The 20,390-nt window shown below is 37.4% G+C and overlaps 1 protein-coding gene across 2 annotated transcripts in view; it reads left to right on the forward strand.

Annotated features, from left to right (window-relative positions):
* The window catches only part of CDKL5 (cyclin dependent kinase like 5), a 131,861-nt gene extending 112,032 nt beyond the window's left edge, over positions 1–19,829 (forward strand). The window contains exons 15-18 of one of the 2 annotated variants that reach the window (XM_017812288.1): positions 5,904–6,000; positions 9,624–9,746; positions 10,856–10,975; positions 12,252–19,829. In XM_017812288.1, coding sequence (XP_017667777.1) covers positions 5,904–6,000; positions 9,624–9,746; positions 10,856–10,975; positions 12,252–12,638 — 727 coding nt within the window. In that variant the 3' untranslated portion in view covers positions 12,639–19,829. The remainder of the gene's footprint in view (positions 1–5,903; positions 6,001–9,623; positions 9,747–10,855; positions 10,976–12,251) is intronic. The other variant, XM_017812289.1, reaches the window with a different exon arrangement.
* The last annotated feature ends 561 nt before the right edge of the window (positions 19,830–20,390 follow it).

The raw sequence follows: 20,390 nt of genomic DNA on the forward strand, positions 1-20,390 counted from the left end.
GGAATTGCCAGTCAAACCCAGAGATACTCTCAAAATAAAAAATATTCTGGAGTCAGCATTATTTTTTGGAATGTGGGGAACTTGAGTGCAGGGCCTTTGTTCTTCATTATTTAAACCAGAGGCTTGAACCAAGATCTTAGATCTAACAAGTGAATGCCCTGAACCAGAAGTTAGAGGTTATTCTGGAGCACATTGTTTGGTTCCCTCAATATATTCTCTTGAAGCTGTTTCACCTTGTTAAAATAGCAAAAGGAATACAGAGGTACTAAATATGGCCTAATGAATAAGGCCTTTCATTAACCTTGAGACAGTTAGATTTAAGTCCTTGATCCAATTAATGTACTCAAATATTTTCACAAAGTGGAACAGCTCCTTTGAGAGAAGAACCCATAGAAGAATAAACATTTCTTCTTATGAAATGGGAGGAATAGCAGTACCTGCAACACCAAGTTACTGCTATTTTGGCATATGCTTCTCTTTCTCTTTGCTTTTTCTACTCCCTATTTTCCCAAGATGTTTCCTGCCCAGCTCTACATGTTAACTCTGTTCAAGTTGTCCTGGCAATGGTCTGATCTTGTTGCAAAATTGTTCTGTGCCATAAACACAGCTTAATCAGATTCCTGAGTGGTGTAGAATCTATGTTCCTCTACTTAATTTTCTGTATAGAAGTTGTGTAAATGCTTATGAAAATGTTTAAAGCTCTAATGGAATGTGATTCTGCTTACATCAATTTTATGATGAAGTAAATATTTGATGTTTGACTGACGTACATAACTGGTACATGACAATTCATGTTGAATTATGAGTGACATGTATTTCACCTGGACTTGCCACTACTGTAAAATATTGCTTCTCTCATAGTATTGCTCTGTGTTGCCTTTCTTCTGTCAAAGATTCTGTGAATGTTTGCTAGACTGAATTGTCACAGATGTTCCCTTGTCTTTGTGTGCATTTCTTCGCTCTGTCCCCACTGTCCAGCCTTTTAAAATAAAGATGTTATAAACTTGACTTTTGTCATCAGATTTTACTCTTAAATTACTAGATCATTTCTGAACTTTAGACAACTTGATTTGAAAAAAGGCAAATTTTTCATCCTTCTAGAAAATCTTTTCTTTGCCAGAGTTTAATTTCCTGTAAAGGACCTTGAACTTGCTCAATTTTTTTCTTTTTGATACAAGAGTAGATGTTTTATTCTCTTTCACTTGTATGAGCTTTGTCCTGAGTTGGGCAAAATCAGTAGGTACAGGCAAGATCCTTAATTGTGTTCTGCCAGTGTGCCAGAACATTGCCCTGAATTATATTTACCATTGTCATAGTTCCAAATATCTCTTTAGAATAAATTCCAGCATGGAGTACTCTATTTCACACCATATTGGAAGTGTTTGCACTGATTACTTACAAGATATTTGGGGGCTTCTGGAAAGTTTTTCTGTTTAGATCTTTCATGTCCATATAAGTGTAGTCATTCTATGACAAGCAGCTTGTCATACCTATCTGCAAAATAATAAAAAGAGGAAATGTGTATATAATATTATTATTATTTTATATTTATATAAGATATATAAACACACGTAAACTCTCTTATCATTCAAGAAAAGAGAAAAAAAAAAGAACATCTCACTCTTAGAAGAGTCAAAGGCTTAAAACTCTACCAATTTTTAAGTTTCAAGACTCCAAAACAACACAGTATTTTGTAAACAGGACATGACTGACTGTTAAATCATTGTCTCAGTATCAGTGTAACGATTTAGTCACACTTACTGTTCCTGAAACTAGAAGATTACCAATATCTGAGCAAGTTAGTTTAAATCTTGTTCAGCTGTGTCTGCAGTATGATTGTTGCTGCATTGTAAATACTTTCCAGTCCTTTTATGGAATTTGTAAAAAATATCAGGAAATTGCAAATTCTGAATGGTATTCTGTATATGAGATAGTAGATCTGGGGTTTATTCCAGTAAATCCTTCTTTTCCACATGAAAAATAAAAAATTGCAGCTCCAAACAAAGTTCAGATTTGATCTTTGATTTTTAAGCTTTCAGTGCAAGACTTTTAGACCAAGAAGTTTTACTGTGGACTTCAGGTTGTGGGATTGACATTCTTACCTTAAACTATCTATTTGGATTACTTCATTAGTTTCTGACATTATCTTGCCTTTGCTAACTGGTAACTCTGGAATTGCCCCTTAAGGGTTTTACTTTAAGAAAAACTAAAAGCCAACGTGGACAATTATTGTTTGTTCATTTATCTTCCAAAAAAAAGTTCAGATATTTCAATAACTTCTCCATTAGGCAAAAACCTTACTCATGTAATTATGATTGGTTCAGTAAAGGGAGCACTACGCTGGCAGTTAGAGGGTTTCCAAGCCAGGCTGCCTGAGATCAGAGTTGCTGAAAAATAGCTAAAATAAGCATGACAAATTGCCTTCCAAAAAGAGCTGTCTGCAATACAGCTCTCTCTATGGCAGCATGAATGCAACATGCTTCCTACTGATTCTTTTTAGTTAATATGAAAGCACATCAGCTTGCTTGCCACGTGCATGTTTGCTGCTACACCTCATTGTACCTGCATGAAGCTGGATACCTTTCCTGCCAGGGGCAATAAATAGGAGTGATAACCACAGAATTTCGATTTATACCTATGCTTTTTCCACGTGTCTCAGACCAGAATAACCAATGTGTTCTACATTACATGTCCTAAGCATCCAAAAGATACACAAAGATAAAATAACAAAGCACAGGACATTTTGCCTTTGGTTTCTTCTTGTGAATGAGCTCTCTGAGTGGGGCCTCTTATCTCGGGCTAGTCTCTACTTGCTAGTGAAACAGCACAGATTCTCGTGTAACTGTTTGCTTTCAAGAGCTGAAGCTTTATGCAAAATGCCAAAATACTTGCAGTATGTTGTAAAAGTTTGGTGTTGAGTGACTCGACCATACCATACAGATTTTTTTCTGATAATCCTATTTTTTTCCTATACTGTCCACTATCTAAAAATCATGTTTTGGGATGCCTAAAATATACCAGTTTCATCATCGATCAAAATGTTCTGCTCTATTTTTACTCAGTACAGAATCCTGGTGTTGAAGCTTCCTGCTATAATGCTATATATGTTCACTCTCTTCACATAATGAGCATGTGTTTTGAAGCAGTTGCTTTTCAAGGTCACTGCTTTTTCAGACAACTGTACTGCAATATGAGTCATAGGAGTTAATGACATAAACCAATCAGTATGAAGCCACTGACTTTTGGGTAAGCAGCAATTGAAAATGAGCAGAGTTCTCAGCCCCTTATTTTCCTACTCTGGTCACTGTAGTCATAAAGAGGAAATGATGGTGCAGAATTTCATTTCTCTCCTTTCTGCTCAACTGCTATAGAGAGCAGTTTTCTCATCCAGGTTCATTGGGCCAGAGAAAAGAATCACACTTGAGTGAATCTCTATCTACAAGTATGGCAAAAAATGTTCCAAGCTGCACTCTGAAGATTAACTTCACCTTTTAAGATAGCATCTCCATTTTGGAATAGACTTTGGAACAGAAAAGCCATAGCAAGACATTGAAAAATTTTAAAGGACAATGTAGAGTAACCTCCTGGGAATTTGCTTATGATCTGACTCTGGTTGCTCAGCGGACAACACCGTCATTGGGTTGGTAATTTGCACTGGGGCTATGGTTTGGGATATCTTTGTAGATGTGGATGCACAGTAACTCCTTTGGGGAAAGGCTCAGAAGGTTCTTAGCCCCATTTACATGACATTCTGAGCCCAAGAAGGATACTTGGAGTGCATGCTTTCCTCCAGCTTTTCTAACAAATCAAGTAAAAATCATTGAGTAAATAATTCAGTAGGTGTTTTGTCTGTGTTAAGTCGGTCTCATGAGTTCAGTGAATCCGTAAAGCTGTCAGTAGTCTTTACTCTCGGTGCTCTAAGTGACTAATACAAGAGTGCCTTACATCTGTTATGCAGTAGTACCAAATACAGGGACATGACAGCAACAGGAATCCCTGGCAATCCAGTATATTTAAAATATGTGTTATAATAATCATATTAAACTAGAGATTTTTTCCTGTAGTGTTGCAATGTTCACATTGAATCTATGTTGTCATGCACCTGAAAGTGTTTCTTGGATCCAGATGTAAATTCCAAAAAAAACTAAATTAGGAAAATTTCTACCATACTCCCTGCCTATGAATCTTTCCACTAAGACCATTCTCTTAATCAACAGTTGCAATTTATCCAGCATTTAAACACTGCATGCATTTATATTTAGAACCAGGTAACACTTTGAGCTTGAGGTGGTTTTGTGTAGAAATTGAGGAGCTAGTCAAACCAGCTACCAGAGTGAAGAGAATTTTGTTGATAAGGAGGATGAGTCCAGTGATTTCTACCCCAATTATGTGTTTCACATTTGCTTGGAAAAAAGTCAGCTTGGCATGTAGTAGCAGCTGAATCACCAGCTGATAGCATAGCATTTAAAGCCAGAATTAGAAGCCAGTGACAACTATAGTAGAGAGCTAAGTGTTGCTACATTACAGTTATTCCCAGAAAAGCTGCTCCTGTTCATCATCCAGAGCCCTTAAAACTGTGGCTTTCCTTCAGGCTTTCCATCAAGACAATGGAATAATTTCTTTTTTGTTTTCATACAACTTAGGACCGAATAAGGACTATTAAATCACCCAGCATGATTTTCTGTGTGTTAGCTGATATTAAATGTCTTCTGGTCTCTGGGATCCAGGCCCAGAGGCACACCTGACTAATATCTCCCATTATGGGGTCCCGATTTGAAATGTCAAAGATGGGAAATCCACTCACTAAAGAGTTTGTTCTGGCAGTTAATGATGCTTATTGTGAAAATCAATGCCTTATTTCTAATATTACTTCTCTGGCTTCATCATCCACTTACTTGTTCTTGTTATATCTTTGCCCTTTAGTCTGAAGATCTTTCTCGTATTCTGTAATTTCTTCTTGAATAAGTACTTGTGCATCAGGCAAGGAAACTAAATATTTGGGCTGGTTTGGCTGTGTTTCTGAACACACTAAAGAGATGGAAATCTCTGACTTTTTAAACATAGGCCATTCTTTCTATCTCTGAAATTATTTCTGTGACACTTTCCTGTACCATTTTCAATTTTCAAGCTATTTTAAAGGGCACTAGAACTGCATTCAGTTATGTCTCACCAATGTCCTTTGTTGAAAACCATCTTTTTACCCTGTATCAGTACTTTACATACATGGTTTACTGTGTATTCTGAAAGTAACATGTTATTTATCAGCTGTAGTTACTTCAGACATGTAAAAGGCGGAAATTCAGTCTTCAGGCAAGTCACCTGTTCCGTTCTTGGGTCACCTCCTTTTGCCAGCACTGTCTCACCCATGCATAACAAAATAACTGAAGTTTTTAAGTTGAAATGGACAACAGTAGTTCCCCAACTTCCCTGATGATAAATTTGGAACCATGTCAGCAAAGTGGTTCTGTCTGGCGAACTTTGCAACTCCTGGTTCTCCAGCAAGGAGTGGATAAACTGAATCTGCGCTTTTAAACCTCATCACCATTTGTATGTTCTCTCAGATATGCTTTTCATTTTTCTAAAAGACCTCGTGTGTGATATTTTGGTTTGAGTATTAAGTTCTGTCTTAGAAGAAGACATGCATGCTTTCCTTTTCCCTAAATAACTATTCATTGGTTTAAACTAATCATTTTACCCTAACACTGTGTACCTCCTATCCCATTTAATAAGACTATCTGGTATTTGTATAGTAACCCTGGAACCAATTAATGCTAAAACATTAAGAATCCTTTCACTTAATTCAATAATTTCCATTCTTTGGCATCAGATCTCAGTATTACACAGAATTTACAAAGTAAATACCAAAATAAAATCTCTCTTACAATACCTTATTTCATATTTAGGAAAAGTCCTGAAAACCTTAACTCAGAACAGCTCAAGGAGAAAGAAAAGCAAGGTTTTTTCAGGGCAATAAAAAAGAAAAAGAAGAAATCTCAAACTGTAAGTATGCGGCATTTCTAATAAAAGAAGTTATATTTGAATTACAAATTGGTTTTGAATTACACCGTTTTAATATGCTAGATTAGTACAGTACCTTTATTGTATTTATGCTCATTTATATATATATTTCTTCTTTTATTTTCTCTAGTCACTGTATGAAAGTCAAACTCTTTTCCTGTTCAGGGTTGATTTTTCTGCCTTTTCAAATATTTCTTCACTTACTAGTCCTGTGCATCTTTGTTTTCATTCAGACCCTTTGAGAGACAGTTTTGATGCAAGTTTTAAGCTGATGTTGCAACAAATTCTTTTGCAGGATCTGGTGATACCAATCCAAGAATAGTAAATGCATTGTTGTGTCTCCTCAGAGCTTGAATAATTTCAGGCACCCATATGGAGGAAATCAGACTGTTATAAATGAAAATTCTTTCCAGTCTTTTTCGTACGAGTGTCTTGGTACCAGCCTCCATCTTCTTGCTGCATCCCATGACTGGAATAAGGATGATGTATCTTAACCATTCTTAATGTTTTATGTTTCGTTGAGGGAATGGATTGTGGCTTTTGTTATTCAGTACAAGTCTTTGTTGTCTCTTTTACATTTTTATATTTTCATATACTTTTTGAGAGGGAAAAAGAACTTTCTTTTATCAGAGAAAAGTGATATATTGACACTTCACAGAGTTTTGTAGTCTCCCTAAGAACTGAAGTAACCTAAACATAATCTCATTCTCAAATGACAGTTCTGGAAACAGTAAAACATTTTGAATTTTATTTGCACAAAATTGTGATGTTTCTATAAGTGTAAATGCAGTTACAGTTTTGAAGATTCTCTGAATGGAGTAAACCATGCTCATTCCAGGCAAAGGGGAGTAAGGAGTGAGGTGGTATGACTCTGAGTGTTGGTGAAGGGCTGATCTGTTGAGAACTGGGGGAGAGAATTGGTTACCAGGTTTTTTGGGCTTTTTAAAGTTTCTTTGAACTGTGCGGAACATATGCGTACGTGTATTAACTAGCACTCAGAAAAACATCTCACCTTCCTGCTGGGCAGGATTTAAAGCAAATGGCATCTACCTCTCCTGATCTTGTTCATCCTCAGAGCTGTACACAGTTCAAATATAATCATTTGTATCACACAACTGAACAAAATAGATCATAGCTCTGGGATTATTTGATATCATTAGTTCCACTTGATATCATTGGTTCCACTGATGCATTTTCAAAAAAAAAAAAAAAAAGGTCTTAAATTTGCACTGTTAAAGTCTACTCTGATTCCAACCATTCAGACATGGTGACAGGGAACACTCTGATAGCTCATCTGATAGATGGTGTATCAACTACTTCCAGATTAAACTGTGTGAAAGAAATATAGACTGGATTGTGTTGCATCTCAAAATCTGGCACTTTACAAAACACCTAAATCAAAAGTACCTTCATCTGTAGCTACCAAAGTCATCACTGATTACAACTTAGGACAGATTTATACATAATCCTTACTCCTGTTTCTTCTCACTCTTAAGAAGAGGGGTAGAGGGGAACAGGGAAGGAGAGAGAGATTTCGCATAAGGGAAAAGTGTATTTGCTGCTTAGAGCTGGTATCTCACAGAAGATGAGTGAATTAGTGAAATAAGGTAGTGATACAACTCTTGCATCCTTAACTAGAAACTCGCCGAGATCAACTTGATTTTTTCATCCAACCAGAGACCTCTTTTCATTTCTACCTGGAGCTGATTAAGAGGACAGCATCTAGGGACAGACTACCACTGATGTGTGTACAAGTGTCTGGTTAAGACACTGTTCTTTGTTCTTCATCTCTTAGTTGAAGACATCTACCTAACAGACATTGGGATGTTCTTTAGGATCTTCCAGCACAAACAAAAGTTACTGCCTTCAGTTCAGCACCAAGTTTGATTTCAGTACTAAAAGCTGTTAACAGCGCTGTAATATTACCTCTTCAACGAATGTTTTCTATGATTTCATATTAAAAGTCAGCTTGTGACTACCCAAGGGTTTTTTCTGAGGGTTAAAATATAGTGTCCCAGGAGTATGAAATATCAGTTATTTACTCAAACACAGACTTTCTGCAGCAAATAGCAAACTAAACCTGAGGACTGTCCCAGTGCCGGGAAGCACATCATAGCTACGATTTACTTCTGATGTCCTTTGGCAAGTCCCATTTTGTTGGTGATCGTCATAGAAGTCATACAAGATATCTGAAACTGGATTCAAGGCATCTTCTTAGTAACGTCATTCTCAAAATATCTAATAGCCCAGAACTGATCCCAGTTCTTGACGCCTCCTCCTGCAGAGTCGTTCCCATGAATCATTCTCCCTAGAGTTCTCCAGGTGCGGTACCTCATGGGATAATAATTGTTACCGCCTGTTATGGGAATTCTTTGCAATGTTGCTTTTGCAGAGCTGTTCTTATCCATTCTCCTTTTCATCTTGTTTGAAGTCTTTTAGTAACATAGTAAAAGTTTCTGAGGATTTCTAGAGTCACAGTTTTTTCTGTCGTCTACCATCAAACAATTTCATATCCATGAGGGTTGTGCATTGTCAGTAGGCACTGTCTTCAGAGGAGCCTGAGTTTTGCAGATTTTGGCACAAATTTCAAGCTATCAGTCTGAAGAAATTACTCTTTGGAAAAAATTGTTGCAGGTGAGCATTTCTCTTAGCAGTGCTTTCATTCCTTTTTAATTTAATGAATTCGAAACAGGAAGATCTGACCATAAAGTTCCTAAACCTAAGCTATGCTCATTTTTTACTTTCTTTCATTAATTTGGATGGAATCTAGAAGCTGAGAAAGCTGTTTGAAACCCCTTGCTTTTGGTAGTGCACCCACCATTCTGTTTAGTCATATAGTAATTCTATTGCATTATAAAGTTTTCTTATGACAGGCAGAATAATGCAAGACACAACATATGTGTCCTGTTCTTGTTTTGCACCTGAGAAGGTCTCATTCATAATTTTAATATCTTATAGTTCTGTTTGCTGTTTGTGCATCCATTGATCTGCTCTTTGGTTGTGCTAGAGAAATTAAAATAAAACAGCCGGTGTCCTTGCACTTATACATGAAGTTGTTAATGGCATATTTATAATAGAACTGAAATAATTCATCTTGGAGCCCTAAATCTTTCTGCAATTTAAAAATAGAATACTTTTATTTTTTTGCTCATTCTGAAACCAATTGCTATTATTTTTAGTGTATCTTTGATATTTTCTTTATATAAAAATAAGAAATGTCACACTGCTTTAGGTCATTATCATAAGTACAAATGATTGCCAGAGTTACAGGATTTAATCCAAAGCTCAATAAAGTCAAAAAGACCTACCAGTTGTTTCCAAAAGGCTTTGAAACACACTTTGCATTCCTAATGAACATGGAAATAAGAAGAGGTGTACTGATCTTTTTTTACATGCTTTCTATGCATTGAGATCCTTGAATTTGTTCCATAGGCTTTTTTGTTCAATCATTGTTGTATTTTCCCAAAGAAAATTATAGGCTTTATAACATGTATTGTTGGAATTAAAAAAAAAAAAAAGGAAAGAAAGAAAAAGGATTAATATAGTAAGGGCAGCTCTCTTGAATTTAAATACTATGCATTTAGTTTTTGTATCTTATATTGCAGACAGACTCAACCAACGGGGAGAATCCAAGCATCAAGAAATCCCTCTTTCCTCTTTTTAATTCAAAGAATAATTTAAAGCATAGTTCTTCTTTGAAAAAGCTTCCTGTAGTCACTCTACCCATGGTATTAATTTTTAAGTACAGTAGTGCTGTAAAATGCTCCAGTAAATTTGTTTTACTGACTACAGCAGCATGTGGTTTATTTTCATGGTGTCACTTCCTCTTCATGCCAGTTAAGTATCTTGGGCCAGTTCAATAAATTTAAGTAAAATTCTATTGAAATAGGCTGTGCCTAAAAAATTTTTTTATAGTATTTGATATACTGAAAATGTAATATACACAGTTCCAGAGAGAATGACTCCTGGGAGTAAGACTAAAGAAGGAAAATAGTTGGGAAATAGTTGTGAAATTGTGAATGTTTAAAAATAAACTGTCTCATTCTGTTTCATCAGGAAAAAAATTAACCTGGTTTGGTTTATAGCTATATCATAAATACATATTTTTATAAAAACTGCTCTTTATATATAAATTTAATCAATCAAGTAATAACAATGGATTATCTGAAAAAGAAATTTGAGCTCGTGTCTTGTATTTTTGTTTGTCTTGATTCTTCATGATAAAAAGCAGCTTGCATTAAAAATAGGTTACTTTTTGATTGTTTTTTTTTGCTTAGAATTCTTGAAATGAGATAAAAATCTGCATCTAAGTTTTAAATTATCCTTCTCCCATAAAATTTCACCTAGGGCTGTTTCCTAATTTTTGCTTTAGTTTGGGATATTTGTGGAGGAGAAGAAAGAAGGGAAAAGAAAAAGCTCTTTGTTTTGTGATGGCAAAATCAGTCAAGACATCATTTTAGAGAGACTTTGGTCTGCTGCACTTGGGAACAAATTTATAGAACTGATCCATGGTCTTAACTGCAGTATGGAATGCTTTTTAAATGAAGATGAGGCTCAACAATATTTTTATTTTTTTTATTTCTAAGGCCTTGTTTAACTGCTCTCTCTTACAGCAAATAACACTAACAGCATGCGAATGCTTTAAGGGCTAAGGGTAGAGCAAATCTGCATGATATCCACAGTCACTTGCTCTTACTATGGGGAAAAATATTGAAAGGTCATTGCAATTCTGCTGCAGTAATGGGCTTCCCTTGTGTACTGTAATTAACTGTGGGAAATTATTTACGGCTATTCTTAAGAATATATTAGGAGACCAGTATTTAATATTTTGTTGCAGATGCCTAACACTGATGGTCAGGATCTCTTGGCATTACAGAAAGCCATTCATTCTTCTAATCACCAGAGCAGCAGGCAGAAGGATTGGCATCCTGAGAAGATGACAGAAATCCAGCCTCATGTAAGTGGCGTTATCAATTCCCTGTATTTTAGTATCAATGAGGTACCTTGAAAGCTTTTTCTCTGGTGAATAGAAAAATTGCATTTGACGTTATTTCCCAAACTTCTGATTCTCTTCTGATTGAACATAAAAAATCATATGCCTGTGGTCCTGCATAATTTTTTGAAAATCTAGATATGAATGACAAGGAAAAGAGAGATTAAATGTCCCTGTGTCAGTCTTCAAGCCCTTCAAAATATTGTTATGGTTTTGTATTAGAGGCAAGCAGTGTTTCAGTGCACATCTGTGGATGCAATGCAATGCTATACGAAAGCCCTCAAGAGAGCTCTATAAGGAAGGGTGAATCCTGAGGCCATGCTGCCACAAGGCACAGTTTGATACTTGCGGTGGTCACCAGAGCATCAAGATCATGCCATGGTTGGCTGGCACAGACTGCAGTTTAAGCAGGCTTCATTTTTGGAGCGTAGAACTGCAGTAATGTAACTTTTTTTCTCCAGTTCTAAAACCAACTTTGGGGACAGGGTTTGGGAGGGAGCTTCAGTGTCATGCTCTGTTGCCATCACATTGAAAACTGGAAAAGAGAGTTTGTTGCAGCTGCAGCATTTGAAGAAACAAGTTGCTCTGTGAGCCATGGAATTTAGTGAGGCTGTTTTCATATCACTTTGTGTACTCAGGCTTCCCCAGGCTTCTGTTACCCATGTTCAGTAACTCCATATCTCTGTTTTCCTTCAACCTGCTCACCCGTTAAAGAAGCTGTGAGAGACCAAAGCTGCTTATCTCCCAGCTGGCAACAAGCAAAATATGGTACTGCAGAGTTCTGCCAGACCTTGTTTCAGTGCAGATGATTACTCAAGACTCTCTCTAACCCCTGACTGATGTTCACAAAATTTTTAAGACCTTTGCATTTCTGATAGCTGTGCCTCACAAAATGTGGCTAAGATTCTAAAGCTAATAGCTAGAGAAGTGACAGATGGACAGCTAATGCAATTGTCTATGCCTGCATTTTCAAAGGAAACAAGGATAAAATAATTGATGGGAGCAGGTTTTTTTCTGATGTAGAAAAGGTTCCACTTTCAGGTAGCTAGTAGATTGAATCGTGATGAGAAGACATTTTCTCAGGTGCGTAGTCATAGCTTGTAATGAAATATACCAAATGCATACAAATTAAAAGTCCTGTGAAGTTCAAGATGTTCAGTTTAGGTTATGACAGTTTTGTTGTCGGAATTCTGATACGATGGAGAGCAGAAGGTCAAATGCTTTTCTGCGTGTCTTTCAGAGCCAGCCATTAAAATCTCTTCGAAAGCTCTTACACCTCTCTTCAAACCATCCTGTCCCTGCTGAGCCCCGCTTCCAGCCCTTACCAAGTCAGCCAACCAAAGCTTCTTTTTCTGAAGTGCGGATTCACCCCATGAGTCAGAGCTCCAGCAGCGGCGGCAGCAGCAACGTGCGGCAGGAGGCTCCGCCCAAAAGCAGGCCAACACTGCAGATCCCGAGCCAGCTGGAACCCACCTGGCACGTCTCCCCCGTGAACAGGAGCGTGAGTGATGGGCCTCCCTACTCCGACCAGCTGCCTTCCAAGAGCGGACAGAACGGGCACACGTACACCCGGACAAACCGGTCGCGAATGCCAAACCTGAATGACTTAAAAGAGACAGCCTTGTAATTGCACTCCAGAGAATAGGCCAGTTTGGGTGGAGATCAGCATAGGGGAGTGGTGGTGGTTCTGGTGATGGTAAGACTGCATTTTCAGCTTTATAAAGGTGTGCAATATGTACATGTGGAGCTATGCTGTTTGGCACCACGGAGAGAGTCAGGGATTATACAGTAAAACAAGTTGAACTATGAATTACCAGTCATCAGAAATGTCGCTGGATGCCAGACAGAGTGTGCAGGTCAGGGAGAAAATGCACTGCCATTTTCTCTCATTTACATTCCAGCTTAGTGCACATCTCTGTCTGAAAGCTGGGAGACTTCTGGTATGTATTGGCACTTATAAGGGTGAAAACATTCATGTCTAGACCTATGCCCTTACTACATTTTTTGCTGCCTAGTTAAAACAGTGGGGTTTATGTGATAAAAGTGTATCCCTGTTAAGGGTTTAAAGTTAAATTGTATGTCTTAAATTTGTTTTTTAAATTTCCATATTTGATAGGATTTGTAATATTTATTTATGATGACCTAATATCGTACTGTTATAATCATATCTTTTATGTTATAATGTAAAGTTATTTTGAGCTGTTTGAAACATTGTGAAGCAGTGCAACAGCTACAGTAGTTTCTATAAAAAACTAACAGTAACATTTATATATTGCATCAGGAGTATTTTATTCTATATATAAATATATATATAAATGGAAAATAACTGTCTGTTTTTTAAATATACTCATTTAAAAAAAAAAGTATTGTTATGACACTATCTGCCATATTTTTTATACATTTGTGATATAAAGTGCAGTATTATACTTCTAATAAAAGGAAGTTGAATGAGGATATAAACGTGACTGTAACAGTATGAATCTTGCTTGGCTATGAGAGCCCAGTATTGTAGGCATTATTGGTAACAAACAAAAGACAAAATTCAATTCCAAGCTTTTTTATGGGCTATTTTGTTGGAAATATTGGCTAAATGTAAGAGACTGCAGAACTGTACAGTAATCTAAATGTGGTATGTTCTCCCCTGTGTCCTTAGCTTTCCTAGTAATATTAATGGGATTTCTGCATCTGCATCCAGAGCACAGAGCCCTAGTACCAAATTTTTGTTTCCTCTAAAGAAATAAAGTGCCCCATGACTACAAGAGAAAGCAGGTGCTCTTCCACTTAATAGCAGGGGTGAAAACCAAAGAAACATAGCATGAATTGCAAGTGAAATGCAAACTTCGACACTTACGCATAGCATGGCACTGCAGATCATGATATAAGCTTTTATGCATATGTGTATTTTACATCTTGTTTAGCAATCTATTAATTAATAAGATAAACACTGTATTAAAATTTAAACTACTCTTGCACTTTTTATTATATTTCAGGATGTACTTAAATCTACAAATCTGATATTTGGATATTGAGGGAGAAGGTTGCCATGCAGCTTAATTTCTCTTTAGGTCTTATTATCCAAATACTCCCATAACCAGTTCAGTTACCAGTCTCAGCAAAACACTAGATCTTGGGTTCCAGTCTCCTGTACAACGTAGTTAAAACTGCCTTTACGTTGGTGAATGTCAAGTGTAGCAAATACACACCCTGATTCCTCTGTTGCTACCGGTAAATTAAATCAAAGGTTAGCCAGTAGGAGTCAAGAGTTATGCCAGTCTAAACTTTGTGCAATAAGAGGAGAGCCAGGCCTGTAGTGTCAGAACAATACAATCTTTCCTTTTTTTAAATACATTAGTTCAACTCCCTCATTACTCTGCAGCACACTTTGTTTTCTAGATGCTGTTGTTGTAAGACACTTGTACTTGCAAATACATTGTCTTTTCCAAAAGAGATTAACCTGAATGTAAATTTGATGATTTAGCCATAGATGTAGTTAACAGAAGAAGCCAGGCAGTAAGAGCTGAACTTCCTACTTGTATAACAATGCAAAACTGGACATGCTGTTCAGTACTCTTGAGTCATACCAAAGTTCTAACACAGCAAATTCGGCACCACTACTGTAAAAATAAGTAAGAAAGAACAGAATGGAAGGATGTCATATAGGGTTTGTCCAGGGCTAAAAGTCAGTCTAGTAAATTTGAAAAATTACAAAATAAGAATTCTTTCTTTGTCAATTGCCTGCAAGAAATGTGCATGTGATATTTCTATAGATATGTATGGTATATGATATCTCTCTATATATGATATATACTGTATTGATATATCATATATATAGCATATAAAAATACAGTAGACATGAAAGGGTATTCAGTTTTTTTCTAAGTTCAGTGGGCATCCAGGAAAGACATTGTGATATTTACTTGTCATCACTGTTGGAGTTTAGCAGCATACTTCAGCAATCTCTATTAAATTCACTGCTTGGTCACAGCTAGGTTAGCCCTGCTTTGAAATGGCCTGATGCTACTGAAATCCCTCACAAAAGCACTGTCCAAGAGAGAGTGGGGCTCTAAGCAGTGTGGTTTTAATGTCTCTTTTAGGGCAGTGGAACTGGGGTTTAGTCTGGAGAAGAGGAGGCTCAGGGGGGACCTCATCACTCTGTACAATGACTGAAAAGGAGTTTGTAGCCAGGTGGGGGTCAGCCTCTTCTCCCATGTCTCAAGTGAAAGGATGAGAGGAAACGCTTTCTGTTGTGCCAGGAGAGGTTCAAATTAGATATTAGAAAACAAAGAAAGTCACTGAAAGAGTGGTTAGGCATTGGAATAAGTTGACCAGGGAGGTATCACTGGCTCTGGAAGTGTTCCAGAGGTGTCTGGATGTGGCACATTGGAATGTGAATTAGAGGTGATTATGTGGTGCTGGGTTGACAGTTGGACTAAATGATCCTGAAGGTCTCTTCCAAGCTTGATGATTCTGTTTCCCAGCAAGAGGTCAGAGTAGACTCTTCTGTGCTTTGTGGATATGTATCCTTTTGCCTCTGCAAGATTTTTAGATTGTTGGTAAGAGCTTCATGCTGGGGATGATGATACTGAGCTGTATGTGGCTGTTCTTATTTCTAGCAAGGAAAAATGTTTCCAAAGGATTTTTTTCCTCAGTACCTATGGAGTTAAATCAGGATAATCTCTGACTGTACATATAGCTGTTTAAAGTAGTTAGCAAATCTTCAAAGGTGACCCAAGGAATGTTCAAGTATTTGGTGGCCCGTAGTTACAGAAAGTCGTTTCTACTTCGTACTACATTTTCTTCTCCAGTTCAACAAACCATAGTAGATTTCAGTTAAATACTAAATTGTGTTGAATGTATGTAGTATTTTCTTCCTTCTGCTGGAAAGAAATTCCAGCAGCTCGGCCAGCTGGTGCTGGGATGAATTGTGTATTTTTAACTTGGTCTAACTTCCCAATATTTAGAATATTGCTAATGTAATTTTGTCGGGGCTTTCAAAGGAGTCTTATTATAGTGACTGAGATTTGCTGGCTTAATAAAGGGAAGAGAATTACAGAGCAAACTATTTTCTAAGTGTGAGCTTTCCTTTTCACTGGTCTATGAGTCTTGTGCTACATGCTCTATAGATTTACTTAGTATAAAGAAACTTAGTTGAACTACATTTTGTTCTTTGGCAATCTGTTTTGCCTTATGGCATCATTAATGATGTGAATAGAAAGGAAACTAAGTTTCAGAAATTATAGTCATTTTGCAGAACTCAAGCTGCCTAAACTTGTCTATCTGTTTTTGCTATAACTCTTGAGCTCTTTTTAACTGAAAAAGAAGCACCTTAAGCTCATCTTAACTGAAATTGTATTTGTGTCTAAGCTGTCCTTTTAAACTGCCATGTAAATGTATTAACCTAGAATAACATCTATTTTCAGCAGACCTGACCACAGAGAACAGTCCCTTAGAGCTCTTTAATGCTTTTTGCTCCATTTATTGCTGTCCAAGCTTCATTGCTCCTCCGAGAGGTCACCAGGACAGAGCACTGGGAGAGTTCTTGGCAGGAACTCAGTGGTCCCAGATTTGGTCTCTTCTTCCTAAAACATTCCCCAAACTCTACCCTGTTTGCCAATACCTGTTCTTTTAGATCAACATTAAAACAGTCTTCAAACTTCCAAATGTATGAGACACCCTCAGATTGTCTTTCGGGATGTCACCTTTCTCTCTGCCACACCAACTTGTTTCTGGGAACAAGGCTGGAGTGACTCTTGAAGAAGCAGTGGCCTGTGGTAGGCTTTTAGCCATTCCTTATCGTTGCAGTTAGGTCTCTTAACAGATGAATCTTATTTGTCTAAAAAGCTACATACCAACCTTTTTTTTCTTCAGAAGCTGCTGTAGTTGTTAGCTGAGTAGACTCCTGTGTTCACACAGAAAAAAAAATGTATTCTCAACAATTCAGTGCTGTAGACCTCCCTGCAAGAAGAGGGAACACAGATGATACAGCTCTGAAAGCACTGTCATGATCTAGGTAGCTAAGGCAAAACCCAGCCACTTTCGAGAGGAGCCATGCTCTGGAAGTATTGGGGTTTTCACTCATGTTTCATTTTTTTGTTGTCTTATAATGATTTGATGGTGAGACATGCTTCAAAAATACCTGCATGCAATCAATTCCGTATGTTTTGAACACTGTCAGAGTAGAGCTGGGAGAACATCTGCACCCCAGTCACACAAAGAGTAGGAAAAGGATAGCCATATATAATACACTGCAAATTGTGGGGTGGCAATGAATATTTTTTCCATTCAAGCTAGCATACATAATACATTTGTCAATGGGGTACTGTCACAAACCATGCATCTAGGCTGTTGTTCATGTAAGTAGGCCCACCATTTGAAATAGGAGTGCCACAGAAGATGGTTGGAATGGTGATGTGCCCTATGTAACTATTTTTAAATTACCTTCAAATCAGGACACTATTTAAGAACAGGTGCCTTTCCCTACACAGCTCTTTCTAATGGTGTCATGATATTAACCATTCATTAACTGGGTTTGTAGCGAATGAGGAAAAAAGCCATTTAACTTCTGGCCTTTGTTAAAAAGGGTGTGATTTGAGTAAACCCTTTTAATTTAACACAGCTTGGAAGTTCTAGATGTTGGCACCTTTTTCAAACCGATCAAACAGCAGCATCAATGCTCAGGCTCATCAGGCAAGTGAAGGCTTCTGCACATCACTTGCACTGAAACAGATTTCTCATTTTGCAATCATGAAGCAAATTTCATGGAAATTAAACAAAGCAAATTTTATAGGAGGTCCTCTTTCAATTTTAGGAGAAAAACTGTGTTAGGTCATCTGTTCTGTGGGCAGACTGTCTTAACAGCTACCGTGTGAGACAGCATAGGTAAATCTGATGTATTAGGTCTAAATTTTACTTGCTCTGAGTTCTACTTGGATGCAAATTTATGACCTTGTGCACAGCCAATTGTTTGATGCAAAAATTGTCTTTTGACACACTAAGTGGAAGATGCATGAGAGGTGTGAGAGGACCAGCCCCACTATGTTTGGATGCTTTCATTCCACCAAATCATATTGCTGCTCAGGCTCTTTTAGACCATAACTCAAAATATGCAGCTGGCCAAAAGTGACTCTTAACACATGGCCCGAGAGTCTGAACAAGGAATTTATCTCTTAGCCTAAGAGTGACTACACATCTCTTGTCTTCTCTGCAAGTCAATCTACCTCCTCTCTCTTGCAGAATGTGGTCAAGGCTGGGTTTTGTTTGTTCTGAGCTTTTTATTGAGTCCAACTTTTGAAGAGACATCTGAAAAGATTCTTCCTCTAGGTACTGTTAGCAACCAAGTAATAAAATATTGATGGGCCTTCATCTAAAATACTTCTGAAACCTCCAAGCCATCTGAGCTCTCCCTCTAGAATCCCAATGCCATCCTTTGCACTGCTTTGCAGTCTTCCCTTGCCCTTCCCTTTGTGGTTCTCAAATATTGCAGTTGCCTTGTTCTTTGTTGTTTCTCTAGTGCAGATTTTCAGGGAGTTAGAGGCCTTATCTACTACTCCACCCTGTTTGCTGTTTTACTTAAACAGCTATCCTTAGACTTGCTCAGGATTTTCTTCATTTTAATTTTCCATTTCATCTGGGTGAGATACCTTACCTCATCATGCCCCTGCCAAAACACGCTGCCTGCCAGGCTTTTCGTTCCACCAGGTCTCTGTTTTCACAGGGCGGTTTCTCTGGATCCGTTCTGAGAAATGCAAGGTGGCATCTTAATTGTACAGGCATAGAAACGCGTTGTGAAGTAGCTTTCCACGTCGTCAAGTAGCTTTCCATGTCCTAGAGCTTTCCGTTAGCAACGTTAAAGCATATTCATAGCACAAGATGGAAACCGCTATTCAACTTTCCTATAGGATATGAACCTCTTGGTGTAAACTCTTGACATGTAAATCCAACGGCAGAGCTTTTAACTGTTTAGTTACAAGGCAAAACTTTAAGCATAAGCATAAGTAACTGTCTCAACTTTCCTTTTTTTTTTTTTTTTTTTTACTAGTGCACATCTTAGACTCGTACTACTGAAAGATATGACTAATTAAAAGGAATAACATTATTTTTGGTTTATATGGAACAATAAGCTAAAATCTTCCCTGAAACCATAATTTGGTTGGAAATTCTATGCAGGCATTTTAAAACCTGGTTAAATATGATAAGGACTTCCAGGACTGCTTAGATCTCCACTGTGAAATGCTGAATTTTAAATTTGTGTCATTTGAGAGAAAGAAGGAAGAATGAAGTTTAGGAAAATCTTTTTTTTTTTTTCCACAATCTGCCAGTACAGACTATTCCAAAATTAGCAGGCTGAGGAGGCAGCTTTCAAAACTTCTAAATTTATGTATAAGATTCCCTGATGTTTTTTTAACAGCTACTAGAAATCTAAAGCGCACAAACTTTTAAATCTACCGTGCTTTCTGTTGTGGAAGGGATATGTTGTGGTGTTAACCTTTTTAATCCTGGAATACAAATTGATTTTAAAATGTGTTGAATATTTAAGGATGACTTCATGCAAGTTAATAAACCATTTGTAAAGTGTTTGTATACAACCCTTTGTATCATGTTGTTGGTACACCTTACCAAATTTTTTTTGAGCATGTATTCCATCCTTAACTTCTGTACAATTTCTATTGTTGCTGTAAATATTCTAAAAGAGAAAAAAAAATCCTGTGGTAACCTTAATTATAAGCATGAAAATGGTTAATTTTTACTGAGCACAATGTATTTTTGAATGGGCCTTCCAAAATATGTCTTTAATAAAAATGCAGATTTTGCACTAGAACACTGGCATTGTTCAACAGCTGATCTTATTCCTTACCTATCTCCTCCAGAGCACCTCTCCATATACATAGGTTGGCTCAGATGAGTAGAATAGGCCAGAACCAGGACTCCTGTGCCTGATGGATCGCTGCCAGGTCCTGGCTAACTCCCCGCTCTGAGAAGCCAGCTTGTATCTGTCTGCAAGTGTGATGTTTCCGAAGCACCTTGTTGCCCACCATTCCTGTAGTCTCACTGCAGGCATCAAGGGTGGTTTCTTCCTTTCAGGGCCAGAATCTCTGCTGTTCCCTCTTTTAAACAGTATCAACCCACCAACCCCCTCAGCAGGCACTAACAGAAATTAAAAGGCCCTGATAGTTTCCAGCCAGTAGCCTTTGCTGCAGAAAAGTATCATGTTGGAATTTCATTGTGGCCACATGTAAACTGAGACCCTTTTAGGCAAATATTTAGGTGTCAGCAATAAGGTTTAGATTGGTTCCTCTTTAATATGTCCTAGCCATGACTTTTTTTTGTTCCTGTGTGCAGCTTTAAAAAACTTCAAATATTTCTCTGCTAGTCTCTCATT

The sequence above is a fragment of the Lepidothrix coronata genome, unplaced genomic scaffold (assembly GCF_001604755.1).
Source record: "Lepidothrix coronata isolate B3197 unplaced genomic scaffold, Lepidothrix_coronata-1.0 Scaffold35, whole genome shotgun sequence".
Taxonomy (NCBI): domain Eukaryota; kingdom Metazoa; phylum Chordata; class Aves; order Passeriformes; family Pipridae; genus Lepidothrix; species Lepidothrix coronata.